Source organism: Bombina bombina, chromosome 6, assembly GCF_027579735.1.
Source record: "Bombina bombina isolate aBomBom1 chromosome 6, aBomBom1.pri, whole genome shotgun sequence".
NCBI lineage: Eukaryota > Metazoa > Chordata > Amphibia > Anura > Bombinatoridae > Bombina > Bombina bombina.
Window position 1 is genome coordinate 561,336,645 of NC_069504.1, and position 14,875 is coordinate 561,351,519.

Sequence of the window (14,875 nt, forward strand, 5' to 3'; positions counted from 1 at the left end):
TTTCTACAAGAAGGTTTAGAAAAGGGTTTATCTGCTAGTTCATTAAAGGGACAGATCTCAGCTCTGTCCATTCTGTTACACAAACGTCTGTCAGAAGTTCCTGACGTCCAGGCTTTTTGTCAGGCTTTGGCCAGAATTAAGCCTGTGTTTAAAACTGTTGCTCCACCATGGAGTTTAAACCTTGTTCTTAATGTTTTACAGGGCGTTCCGTTTGAACCCCTTCATTCCATTGATATAAAGTTGTTATCTTGGAAAGTTCTATTTTTAATGGCTATTTCCTCGGCTCGAAGAGTCTCTGAATTATCAGCCTTACATTGTGATTCTCCTTATTTGATTTTTCATTCGGATAAGGTAGTCCTGCGTACTAAACCTGGGTTCTTACCTAAGGTAGTTACTAACAGGAATATCAATCAAGAGATTGTTGTTCCTTCTTTATGCCCAAATCCTTCTTCAAAGAAGGAACGTCTACTGCACAACCTGGATGTAGTCCGTGCTCTAAAATTTTACTTACAGGCAACTAAGGAATTTCGACAAACGTCTTCTCTGTTTGTCATTTACTCTGGGCAGAGGAGAGGTCAAAAAGCTTCCGCTACCTCTCTTTCTTTTTGGCTTCGTAGCATAATTCGTTTAGCTTATGAGACTGCTGGACAGCAGCCTCCTGAAAGAATTACAGCTCATTCTACTAGAGCTGTGGCTTCCACTTGGGCCTTCAAGAATGAGGCCTCTGTTGAACAGATTTGCAAGGCTGCAACTTGGTCTTCGCTTCATACTTTTTCCAAATTTTACAAATTTGACACTTTTGCTTCATCGGAGGCTATTTTTGGGAGAAAGGTTCTTCAGGCAGTGGTTCCTTCTGTATAAAGAGCCTGCCTATCCCTCCCGTCATCCGTGTACTTTTGCTTTGGTATTGGTATCCCAGAAGTAATGATGACCCGTGGACTGATCACACTTAACAGAAGAAAACATAATTTATGCTTACCTGATAAATTCCTTTCTTCTGTAGTGTGATCAGTCCACGGCCCGCCCTGTTTTTAAGGCAGGTAAATATTTTTTAATTTATACTCCAGTCACCACTTCACCCTTGGCTTTTCCTTTCTCGTTGGTCCTTGGTCGAATGACTGGGAGTGACGTAGAGGGGAGGAGCTATATGCAGCTCTGCTGGGTGAATCCTCTTGCACTTCCTGTTGGGGAGGAGTAATATCCCAGAAGTAATGATGACCCGTGGACTGATCACACTACAGAAGAAAGGAATTTATCAGGTAAGCATAAATTATGTTTCTTCTATGGTAAGACAAGTCCACGGCCCACCCTGTCATTTTAAGACAGATTGTATTTTTTGATTTAAACTCAGTCACCTCTGCACTTTGTAGTTTCTCCTTTTTCTTCCTGTACCTTCGGTCGAATTACTGGGGGGTGGAGCTAAGGGAGGAGCTATATAGACAGCTCTGCTGTGGTGCTCTTTGCCACTTCCTGTAGGGAAGGATAATATCCCACAAGTAAAGGATGAATCCGTGGACTCTTCTTACCATAGAAGAAATCAATTTATCAGGTAAGCATAAATTTAGTTTTATTTATATATATATATATATATATATATATACACACTCACCCACACTCGCTGGCCACTTTATTAGGTACACCTGTTCAAATGCTTGGTAACACAAATTGCTAATCAGCCAATCACATGGCAGCAACTCAATGCATTTATTGCTGAACTTGCTGAAGTTCAAACCCGAGCATCAGAATGGGGAAGAAAGGGGATTTAAGTGACTTTGAATGTGGCATGGTGGTTGGTGCCAGACGGACTGGTCTGAGTATTTCAAACACTGCTAATCTACTGTGATTGTCACACACAACCATCTCGAGGGTTTACAGAAAATGGTCAGAAAGAAAGAAAAGTCAGTGGCAGTTGTGTGGACGAAAATGCCTTGTTTATATCAGAAGTCAGAGGAGAATGGGCAGACTGGTTCGAGATGATAGAAAGGCAACAGTAACTCAAATAACCACGTGTTACAACTAAGGTATGCAGAATACCAGCACTGAACGCACAACACATCGAACCTTGAAGCAGATGGGCTACAGCAGCAGGAGACCACACTGGGTGCCACTTAAAGGGACAGTAAACCTTAAAAATAATGTTATATAATTCTACACATAGTGCAGAATTATATAACATTATTTAGGTGCTATAGCCATAAAACCCTTTTTTACCTTTTAAAATGTAAAAATGACAGCGCTTTTACATACCCGCTCTCTGCTGAGCGGGTCTGTAATATTTAGTCAGCGCATCGGGCCAGCTGTATAGTCACAGCCCGGAGCGAGCTGCACTTAGTCTTATGGCGCGATCGGGCCGGGCTGTGACTATACAGCTGGCCCGATGCGCTGACTAAATATTACAGACCCGCTCAGCAGAGAGCAGAGAGCGGGTCTGTAAAAGCGCTGTTATTTTTACATTTTAAAAGGTAAAAAAGGGTTTTATGGCTATAGCACCTAAATAATGTTATATAATTCTGCACTATTTGCAGAATTATATAACATTATTTTTAAGGTTTACTGTCCCTTTAAGTCTGCTAAGAACAGGAAACTGAGGCTACAATTTGCACATGCTCACCATACGTCGACAATAGAAGATTGGAAAAACGTTGCCTGGTCTGATGAGCCTCGATTTCAGCTGCGACGTTCAGTTGGTAGTGTCAGAATTTGGCGTAAACATCATGAAAGCATGGATCTATCCTGCCTTGTGTGACATTTTCTTGACACACTTTGGTCCCCTTAGTACCAAATGAGCCTTGATTAAATGCCATGGTCAACCAGAGTATTGTTGCTGCCCATGTCCATCCCTTTATGACTACAGTGTACCCATCTTCTGATGGCTACTTTCAGCAGGATAATGCACCATGTCACAAAGCTCAAATACTCTCAAACTGGTTTCTTGAACATGACAATGAGTTTACTATACTCCAATGGCCTCCACAGTCACCAACTCTCAATCTAATAGAGCACCTTTGATTCATGGATGTGCAGACGAAAAATCTGCAGCAACTGCGTGATGATATTATGTCAATAAGGACCAAAATATCTGAGGAATGTTTCAAACACCTTGTTGAATCTTTGCTTAGAAGAATTAGCAAGGCAAAAGGGGGACAACCCAGTACTTGCAAGGAGTACCTAATAAAGTGGCCGGTGAGTTTGTGTATATGTGTGTATGTGTATGTATGTATATATATATATATATATATATATATATATATATATATATATATATATATATATAAAAATATATAAAAATATATATATATATATATATATTTAGTGTTGTGAGGGAAAATAGATTTTCACTCTGCTAAGGGGAGGGTCTAACGACTGCAAAATTGTTTTCAAATGCCAAATTGAGAATAGAATCACACCTCAAATATTTGCATTTCAGATTAATCTTTCAGTAAACAAGAATTTGTTTGCTCACAATTGAAGCCAGTTTGCCAAATGAGAAGTTATGCCCCCAGTGCAATGGAGAAGAACAGATTTACACCCACTAATAATTTAAAGGACCCCTTTGTGTCCTTCCTCATTCTCTTTGTTCCTGTCCCACAGAGAATTTGTATTAACATAACATCAAACTTGCTGAGACCTGGACTGGGTTATGTAATCACTTAATTTCCATGAATCGAGACAGAATTAAATTCTGAACACTTCAGGCTCAGGTGCTTCTAGAAAACAAAGTAGCCAATTCTTCTGTAAGATGGAACAAAATAAAGGCTGTAATTTTAACCAGTATTTTTTTTCTTAAAGGAACATAAAAATCAAATTTAAACTTTTGTATGTCTTAGAGCATACAATTTTAACAGCGTTTTCAATTTTCTTCTACTTTGTTCACTTGGTATAATTTGTTAAATAGATATTCAACAATAAATACATGCTAGACATACTATATTCAAATCAAAGGTTAGACTTAGAATAATATGATGTTGTTATTATTAGTAGTAGTTATTTGTAGAATAATATGTAATTTTTTTTTAGTTATATTAGATGTTTAAATATTAAATATATGTGTAGGTTCACTTTCAATAAAATAATGGGCACCTCCATGTTTAATCTATGTCTCAATTATTTTTTTCTTCTAAGAACAATTAAAGAAAAATATAAATCACACAGTACAATAGAGTTTTTATAAACAAAGTTGTGTGGAAACCATGTTAGATAATCTTATATTCCACACAGTTTTGTCTCTTTTATTGCCTGTTTTATATCTGTCCCTAATTGTCATCGGCAGGGGAGTGAAATAAATAAAGTTGAAACATGATGAACTATTTTCAGAGTTAAATGGATATGAATCCCAAAATTGTTTTTGTGATTCAGACAGAGCATACAATTTTAAAAAATGTTTCCAAATTACTTCTTTAATAAAATTTGCTTTGCTCCCATGGTATTCTTTTGTTGAAGAGATACCAAGGTAAGTGTCTGGAACTCTACATGGCAGGAAATAGGTCCGTCATCTAGTGTTCTTACAAATGGATACTTGCAAAATTACTGCCATATAGTGCTCCAGACAGCTACTAAGAAAATGAATAACATTTTATAGTAGAAGTAAATTAGAAAGTTGGTTAAAATTGTTATCTGAACCATGAAAGAAAATTTTTGGGTTTCATGTTCCTTTAAATTACAGGAAAAGGGACGAAATAAATTATGAATGTATATTATATACTGTTTAATATCACTTTAAAAAAAAAACGTACCTTGGTTCAGGAGCAACAATGCACTTCTGCTAGGTCCCAGTGGTACATTGCTCCTTTGAAACTGAATTTATCTAAATGTTTAGTCTCTTTTTAAGGGTAAAACACATACTTAAAACATTTTTATTATTGGACCCTTTAAGGGTCCAGTTGGACAAGTTCTGTGCAAGATACCCACCCTCCACAAATATCAGAAAGTATGAGTCTACAACACCAACCGACAGAAATATCCTCTGATTTTCTCTTTCTCTTCATTATCAAGGTGTAGCTGTAAATAAAGGCAAATCCGATGTGGAAGCAGTTGGACAAGATGTCTCTGGTGTCTTGTTAAAACTATATGGTAATATTTCCTTCCTTTTTTGTTTTTTTCTTCCATTAAATCAAGATATATTCAAGGTCTAGGAGTGAATCCCCAACTAGGAGAATTGGTTACCTAAAATAACCTACTTTATTATCATTTTTTTGTATAGTGCTGCCAAGTTCCGTAGTGCTGGGTACAGAGATAGGGGTACACAATGACTATGACAAGGATTTGTGATAGGATACAAAAACATAACAAACTAAACAAATCTAATATAAGTGTAAGAGGGTGCTTCTCCAGAGAGCTTATAGTCTACAAGTTAAGGGTGCTGAGACATAAGGCTTGGGGTAGCTTATCACATGGAATGTAGCTGCAGCAGTGAGAGATAAGCCTCTCTGACTTGGAGTGTTTTCAAAGAGCTATACAAGGTTGTAGACAGCCTTATGGAGCGTGGTAGAGAGTTCCAGAGGACGGAGAGGAACGTAGGAATAAAAGGAGAGCCGTAGGTTAGAGGTTGATTGAAGAGGACAGGTCAGAGAGTATTTGCAGATAAGAGAGTAAATATAGTTTGAGGTGAGGCTGTTAAGTGCTTTATAGATGAGGGTTAATATTTTAAATTGTTTTCTGTAGTGTATAAGAAGCTAGTGTAGAGACTGGCAGAGTGGAGCAGCTGATGTAGATAGGTGAGTTAGGTTGATGAGTCTAGTTGAAGCATACATAATAGATTGGAGGGGGAGAGGCAGTGTTTGGGAAGGCTATTTAGAAATAGATTGCAATATTCAATGCCTTACAGAATGAGGACATTATTATTTTTTATAGTTTCTTGAGTAAGGAAAGGAGGTATTCTGGAAATGTTGCGTAGGTGTGCACGACAGGATATGGAGAGCGTTCGTATATGTGGAGTGAATGTGAGTTCAGAGTCAAGTGTGACAAAAAGACAGCAGACCTGAGGTGAGGTGTTTAGAATAGAGTCTTCACCTGTGAGAGAAATGTCAGGTGTTGGATGTCTGTCGAAGAGGGGGGAATATGAAGCAGCTTAGTTTTAGACAATTTGAGTTGGAGGTAGTGCGAGGACATCCAAGAGAAAATTGCAGGGAGACCGTTGGTAATCTGGTTGAGTAATGAGGAAGAGATATCAGGGGAGTAAAGATAGATTTGGGTATTGTCAGCGTATAACTGGAACTGGATCCTAAAGGAGAATATAAATTTTCCAAGGGAGGATGCAGTGTTTTCCCCTTGACCTTTTTAGCAGGTGCATCACCCGGCTAAAACGTTAGCCAATATTAAGCTAAAATTAGCTAATATTAAAAATGTTAATTTTTTATTGCACAAATTATCATTAAATTCATTTATGCTAAATTAATTTGTGCTTTGGACAGCACAACATTATATAATATTAGAAAATATTACATTCATAATGCCACCAGCTGGCAACATTTTCTGTGGAGGACACGCGGATGTATAGAGAGAGAAAAGCAAGGGACCAAAGATAGAGCCTTGCGATACTCCAACTAAGAGATGCAAATGATCAGAGGATATGCTGTTAAAGGAAACTGAAAACAAGCGATTTGAGGCATATGAAGCAAGCGATGAGTGGACTGAATCTTGGATGCCAAATGAATGTAGGAAATGTAAGAGGAGATGATGGTCAACTGTGTCAAAAGCAGCAGATAGAGCCAGATATAATTAGTAAGGAGTAGTGTCCCTTTGCTTTAGCTAATAGCAGATCATTTGTTACTTTAGTGTGTGTTTAGGGTGGAAACCAGATTGTAGCGGATCTAGTAAGGAATTATTTGAGAGAAAATTAGTTAGGTGACTATAGACTAGCTGTTCCAATAATTTAAAGGCAAAGAGAGTTAAGGAGACTGGCCAATAGTTAAAAGGGGTGCAGGAGTCCAGCGAGGGCTTTTTTGGATTGGTGTGATTGACACATGCATAAATGTGTCAGGAAATGCTCGAGTGTTGAGCGATTGGTTAAAGAGATGAGTTAGTGAAGGGGTTAGAGAAGCAGAGAGAGAAGGAAGAAGTCGAGTGTCAAGTGGGCAGGTTTTGAGATGAGCTGAAGATAGCAGTATGAAGACTTTTTCCTCTGTTACAAGAGGAAAGTAGTAGAGAGTTTTGTTAATAGAAGGGGTGGGTAGGAGGACTGGGTTTTAGCGGTGTAAGGGAGAGATGTCTTTTCTTTATCTGTGTTGATTTCATTTTTTAATTGATCAGCAACAATCTGAGCAGTGAGTTTGGTAGTGGGTGGAGGTGCAGGTGGATTTTGAAGGGAGTTAAAGGTTGAGAATAGCCTTCTTGGGTTGGATGTGTGAGTTAACAAAAGGGAGAAGAAATAGACTTTTTAAACACGAGTAAGTGATTTATCTCTGCTGGCGTTCAGCATTCCATGCAGATCACTAAAGTTAGTTGGTCTGTCTGGTGTTTCACAGTTGTCGTTGAGTGCATGATGCACGGTGCACAGTGGAGGGTGCAGCTTTGTCTAGTGTTGATTTTAGTGCAGAATTATACTGTAAGGCTACAAAGTCTGGGCAAGAGATGTGTGAAATGTTGGAGAGTAAAGGTTTCAGCTGAGCACAAAAGTCTGTGAGATCCAAGTAATTTCATTTCCTGGTTTGTAACAATTTTTTGGGCTTGCGAGGATGCAGCAAACAGAGAAAGAGAGAAGGTTAGTAAATGGTAGTCAGATAGAGGAAAGGGGAAATTAGAGAAGTTGGAAATGGCACAGAGATTGGTGAAAAACATTTTCATGTTTTATGTGCAGGAAGTAAGCACCCTACTAAAAGCTAGGTAGTTCTCTCCACTTCAGAATTTCCTAATTATTATGCAGCTATTTGCAACCATTATCTACCCTTTTTAATTAACCTACAATTCAGATTGGGGTTTTACTTTTTTACCACTAAATTCAGCTTCAAAAATTATTGTCAAAGACTCATGTTATTTTTAATATCACTTAACCTGCTGAAAGATATTACTAGTTTCTCCAACATAGGTGTGTCCGGTCCACGGCGTCATCCTTACTTGTGGGATATTCTCCTCCCCAACAGGAAATGGCAAAGAGCCCAGCAAAGCTGGTCACATGATCCCTCCTAGGCTCCGCCTACCCCAGTCATTCTCTTTGCCGTTGTACAGGCAACATCTCCACGGAGATGGCTTAGAGTTTTTTAGTGTTTAACTGTAGTTTTTATTATTCAATCAAGAGTTTGTTATTTTAAAATAGTGCTGGTATGTACTATTTACTCTGAAACAGAAAAGAGATGAAGATTTCTGTTTGTAAGAGGAAAATGATTTTAGCAACCGTTACTAAAATCCATGGCTGTTCCACACAGGACTGTTGAGAGGAATTAACTTCAGTTGGGGGAACAGTGAGCAGTCTTTTGCTGCTTGAGGTATGACACATTCTAACAAGACGATGTAATGCTGGAAGCTGTCATTTTCCCTATGGGATCCGGTAAGCCATGTTTATTCAGAAAGTAAATAAGGGCTTCACAAGGGCTTATTAAGACTGTAGACTTTTTCTGGGCTAAATCGATTCATATATTACACATATTTAGCCTTGAGGAATCATTTAATCTGGGTATTTTGGTAAAATAATATCGGCAGGCACTGTTTTAGTCACCTTTCCCCTTTGGGCTTGGTTGGGTCTCAGCAAAGCAGATACCAGGGACTGTAAAGGGGTTAAAGTTAAAAACGGCTCCGGTTCCGTTATTTTAAGGGTTAAAGCTTCCAAATTTGGTGTGCAATACTTTTAAGGCTTTAAGACACTGTGGTGAAATTTTGGTGAATTTTGAACAATTCCTTCATACTTTTTCGCAATTGCAGTAATAAAGTGTGTTCAGTTTAAAATTTAAAGTGACAGTAACGGTTTTATTTTAAAACGTTTTTTGTACTTTGTTATCAAGTTTATGCCTGTTTAACATGTCTGAACTACTAGATAGACTGTGTTCTGAATGTGGGGAAGCCAGGGTTCCTTCTCATTTAAATAAATGTGATTTATGTGACACTGAAAATGATGCCCAAGATGATTCCTCAAGTGAGGGGAGTAAGCATGGTACTGCATCATTCCCTCCTTCGTCTACACGAGTCTTGCCCACTCAGGAGGCCCCTAGTACATCTAGCGCGCCAATACTCCTTACTATGCAACAATTAACGGCTGTAATGGATAATTCTATCAAAAACATTTTAGCCAAAATGCCCACTTATCAGCGTAAGCGCGACTGCTCTGTTTTAGATACTGAAGAGCATGAGGACGCTGATGATAATGGTTCTGAAATGCCCCTACACCAGTCTGAGGGGGCCAGGGAGGTTTTGTCTGAGGGAGAAATTTCAGATTCAGGGAAAATTTCTCAACAAGCTGAACCCGATGTGATTACATTTAAATTTAAGTTGGAACATCTCCGCGCTCTGCTTAAGGAGGTATTATCCACTCTGGATGATTGTGAGAATTTGATCATCCCAGAGAAACTATGTAAAATGGACAAGTTCCTAGAGGTCCCGGGGCTCCCAGAAGCTTTTCCTATACCCAAGCGGGTGGCGGACATTGTAAATAAAGAATGGGAAAGGCCCGGTATACCTTTCGTCCCTCCCCCCATATTTAAAAAATTGTTTCCTATGGTCGACCCCAGAAAGGACTTATGGCAGACAGTCCCCAAGGTCGAGGGAGCGGTTTTTACTTTAAACAAACGCACCACTATACCCATAGAAGATAGTTGTGCTTTCAAAGATCCTATGGATAAAAAATTAGAAGGTTTGCTTAAAAAGATGTTTGTTCAGCAAGGTTACCTTCTACAACCAATTTCATGCATTGTCCCTGTTACTACAGCCGCGTGTTTCTGGTTCGATGAACTAGTTAAGGCGATCGATAGTGATTCTCCTCCTTATGAGGAGATTATGGACAGAATCCGTGCTCTCAAATTGGCTAATTCTTTCACCCTAGACGCCACTTTGCAATTGGCTAGGTTAGCGGCGAAAAATTCTGGGTTTGCTATTGTGGCGCGCAGAGCGCTTTGGTTGAAATCTTGGTCAGCGGATGCGTCTTCCAAGAACAAACTACTTAACATTCCTTTCAAGGGGAAAACGCTGTTTGGCCCTGACTTGAAAGAGATTATCTCTGATATCACTGGGGGTAAGGGCCACGCCCTTCCTCAGGATAGGTCTTTCAAGGCCAAAAATAAACCTAATTTTCGTCCCTTTCGTAGAAACGGACCAGCCCCAAGTGCTACGTCCTCTAAGCAAGAGGGTAATACTTCTCAAGCCAAGCAGCCTGGAGACCAATGCAAGGCTGGAACAAGGGAAAGCAGGCCAAGAAACCTGCCACTGCTACCAAGACAGCATGAAATGTTGGCCCCCGATCCGGGACCGGATCTGGTGGGGGGCAGACTCTCTGTCTTCGCTCAGGCTTGGGCAAGAGATGTTCTGGATCCTTGGGCACTAGAAATAGTCTCCCAAGGTTATCTTCTGGAATTCAAGGGGCTTCCCCCAAGGGGGAGGTTCCACAGGTCTCAATTGTCTTCAGACCACATAAAAAGACAGGCATTCTTACATTGTGTAGAAGACCTGCTAAAAATGGGAGTGATTCATCCTGTTCCATTAGGAGAACAAGGGATGGGGTTCTACTCCAATCTGTTCATAGTTCCCAAAAAAGAGGGAACGTTCAGACCAATCTTAGATCTCAAGATCTTAAACAAATTTCTCAAGGTTCCATCGTTCAAGATGGAAACCATTCGAACAATTCTTCCTTCCATCCAGGAAGGTCAATTCATGACCACGGTGGATTTAAAGGATGCGTATCTACATATTCCTATCCACAAGGAACATCATCGGTTCCTAAGGTTCGCATTCCTGGACAAGCATTACCAGTTCGTGGCGCTTCCTTTCGGATTAGCCACTGCTCCAAGGATTTTCACAAAGGTACTAGGGTCCCTTCTAGCGGTGCTAAGACCAAGGGGCATTGCAGTAGTACCTTACTTGGACGACATTCTGATTCAAGCGTCGTCCCTTCCTCAAGCAAAGGCTCACACGGACATAGTCCTGGCCTTTCTCAGATCTCACGGATGGAAAGTGAACGTGGAAAAGAGTTCTCTATCTCCGTCGACAAGGGTTCCCTTCTTGGGAACAATAATAGACTCCTTAGAAATGAGGATTTTTCTGACAGAGGCCAGAAAAACAAAACTTCTAAACTCTTGTCGGACACTTCATTCCGTTCCTCTTCCTTCCATAGCGCAGTGCATGGAAGTAATAGGTTTGATGGTAGCGGCAATGGACATAGTTCCTTTTGCGCGCATTCATCTAAGACCATTACAACTGTGCATGCTCAGTCAGTGGAATGGGGACTATACAGACTTGTCTCCGAAGATACAAGTAAATCAGAGGACCAGAGACTCACTCCGTTGGTGGCTGTCCCTGGACAACCTGTCACAAGGGATGACCTTCCGCAGACCAGAGTGGGTCATTGTCACGACCGACGCCAGTCTGATGGGCTGGGGCGCGGTCTGGGGATCCCTGAAAGCTCAGGGTCTTTGGTCTCGGGAAGAATCTCTTCTACCGATAAATATTCTGGAACTGAGAGCGATATTCAATGCTCTCAAGGCTTGGCCTCAGCTAGCGAAGGCCAAGTTCATACGGTTTCAATCAGACAACATGACGACTGTTGCGTACATCAACCATCAGGGGGGAACAAGGAGTTCCCTGGCGATGGAAGAAGTGACCAAAATCATTCAATGGGCGGAGACTCGCTCCTGCCACCTGTCTGCAATCCACATCCCAGGAGTGGAAAATTGGGAAGCGGATTTTCTGAGTCGTCAGACATTGCATCCGGGGGAGTGGGAACTCCATCCGGAAATCTTTGCCCAAATCACTCAACTGTGGGGCATTCCAGACATGGATCTGATGGCCTCTCGTCAGAACTTCAAGGTTCCTTGCTACGGGTCCAGATCCAGGGATCCCAAGGCGACTCTAGTAGATGCACTAGTAGCACCTTGGACCTTCAAACTAGCTTATGTATTCCCGCCGTTTCCTCTCATCCCCAGGCTGGTAGCCAGGATCCATCAGGAGAGGGCGTCGGTGATCTTGATAGCTCCTGCGTGGCCACGCAGGACTTGGTATGCAGATCTGGTGAATATGTCATCGGCTCCACCATGGAAGCTACCTTTGAGACGAGACCTTCTTGTTCAAGGTCCGTTCGAACATCCGAATCTGGTCTCACTCCAGCTGACTGCTTGGAGATTGAACGCTTGATTTTATCAAAACGAGGGTTCTCAGATTCTGTTATTGATACTCTTGTTCAGGCCAGAAAGCCTGTAACTAGAAAAATTTACCACAAAATATGGAAAAAATATATCTGTTGGTGTGAATCTAAAGGATTCCCCTGGGACAAGGTAAAGATTCCTAAGATTCTATCCTTTCTCCAAGAAGGATTGGAGAAAGGATTATCTGCAAGTTCCTTGAAGGGACAGATTTCTGCCTTGTCTGTGTTACTTCACAAAAAGCTGGCAGCTGTGCCAGATGTTCAAGCCTTTGTTCAGGCTCTGGTTAGAATCAAGCCTGTTTACAAACCTTTGACTCCTCCTTGGAGTCTCAACTTAGTTCTTTCAGTTCTTCAGGGGGTTCCGTTTGAACCCTTACATTCCGTTGATATTAAGTTATTATCTTGGAAAGTTTTGTTTTTGGTTGCAATTTCTTCTGCTAGAAGAGTTTCAGAATTATCTGCTCTGCAGTGTTCTCCTCCTTATCTGGTGTTCCATGCAGATAAGGTGGTTTTACGTACTAAACCTGGTTTTCTTCCAAAAGTTGTTTCTAACAAAAACATTAACCAGGAGATAGTCGTGCCTTCTTTGTGTCCGAAACCAGTTTCGAAGAAGGAACGTTTGTTGCACAATTTGGATGTTGTTCGCGCTCTAAAATTCTATTTAGATGCTACAAAGGATTTTAGACAAACATCTTCCTTGTTTGTTGTTTATTCTGGTAAAAGGAGAGGTCAAAAAGCAACTTCTACCTCTCTCTCTTTTTGGATTAAAAGCATCATCAGATTGGCTTACGAGACTGCCGGACGGCAGCCTCCTGAAAGAATCACAGCTCATTCCACTAGGGCTGTGGCTTCCACATGGGCCTTCAAGAACGAGGCTTCTGTTGATCAGATATGTAGGGCAGCGACTTGGTCTTCACTGCACACTTTTACCAAATTTTACAAGTTTGATACTTTTGCTTCTTCTGAGGCTGTTTTTGGGAGAAAGGTTTTGCAAGCCGTGGTGCCTTCCATTTAGGTGACCTGATTTGCTCCCTCCCTTCATCCGTGTCCTAAAGCTTTGGTATTGGTTCCCACAAGTAAGGATGACGCCGTGGACCGGACACACCTATGTTGGAGAAAACAGAATTTATGTTTACCTGATAAATTACTTTCTCCAACGGTGTGTCCGGTCCACGGCCCGCCCTGGTTTTTTAATCAGGTCTGATAATTTATTTTCTTTAACTACAGTCACCACGGTATCATATGGTTTCTCCTATGCAAATATTCCTCCTTAACGTCGGTCGAATGACTGGGGTAGGCGGAGCCTAGGAGGGATCATGTGACCAGCTTTGCTGGGCTCTTTGCCATTTCCTGTTGGGGAGGAGAATATCCCACAAGTAAGGATGACGCCGTGGACCGGACACACCGTTGGAGAAAGTAATTTATCAGGTAAACATAAATTCTGTTTTTGACCTAACATAAGCAGCAGATTAAACAGTAGATTTGATGACTGTTACATTCATTATATATCGTGACATGTATAAATATAATTTCTTTCCTAAGATATGGAGAGTCCACAACGTAATTCAATTACTAATCTGAGTATCACTCCTGGCCAGCAGGAGGAGGCAAAGAGCACCACAGCAAAGCTGTTAAGTGTCACTCCCCTACCCATAATCCCCAGTTATTCTCTTTGCCTCTGTCAATGGAGGAGGTGAAGTTTGGTGTCTGAAGAAATTAATTCCTTTTTCAGGGACTTTTCCCTGCAAGCAAGGATTTGGGTTTAGCTGAGTCTACGTCAATCTCTTCAGTAGAGTAGTGGTGGCTTTTAAGCAGTTAGGAGGTTTTGAGGTAGTGCTAGCTTTGTTTCCTAACACATTACATTACTGGCCATGATACAGAAAGCCAGAGTTGGTTCTTTCTTTTTCTACAGGTCTTTGTAAGGAGTATGTGTCCTTTCATGCCTTGTGAGCTGTCTTCCTGCCGGACAGCTAGACTGCAGGTAAGTGCTTTTGTCTTCTAGGTCTTGGAGACTTGCACTTCAGAAGAATATGTCATATGCAGTAGATGGGGACATTTTTAAAATCCTTTATACAAGATTTTCTTTGGCAGTGGGCAGGCACATTATGTATGTTGAGACTATGGGTTAATCTTCCCTTTATTGGGACGTTTTTCCTCTTTGGGCTTATGTTGAAATACTTTATTAGTATGTGTGTGGCATATGTTTTATACAGGGATTTATGTATAAATTTAAAATTTGGCAGTTGGTTTTCTTTGCTTGCTTAGCTAGAACAGGCTAACTGACAGACTGCTTGAGCGTTTTTGTAAATTAAAGGGCCATAATACCCAAATGTTTAAACACTTGAAAGTGATGCAGTATAGCTGTAAAAAGCTGACTGGAAAATATCACCTGAACATCTCTATGTAAAAAAGAAAGTTATTTCTCCAACATTGGTGTGTCCGGTCCACGGCGTCATCCTTACTTGTGGGAATATCTCTTCCCCAACAGGAAATGGCAAAGAGTCCCAGCAAAAGCTGGCCATATAGTCCCTCCTAGGCTCCGCCCACCCCAGTCATTCTCTTTGCCGTTGCACAGGCAACATCTCCACGGAGATGGTT

The 14,875-nt window shown here is 40.9% G+C and overlaps 1 protein-coding gene across 4 annotated transcripts in view; it reads left to right on the forward strand.

The window, feature by feature from the left end:
* TCF12 (transcription factor 12) overlaps positions 1–14,875 on the forward strand; it is a 954,287-nt gene that overhangs the window by 363,430 nt on the left and 575,982 nt on the right. For 2 of the 4 annotated variants that reach the window (XM_053717513.1, XM_053717514.1), the window contains exon 6: positions 4,993–5,070. The exons of the other annotated variants lie outside the window; for them this stretch is intronic. In XM_053717513.1, coding sequence (XP_053573488.1) covers positions 4,993–5,070 — 78 coding nt within the window. The remainder of the gene's footprint in view (positions 1–4,992; positions 5,071–14,875) is intronic. 4 annotated transcript variants of the gene reach the window in all.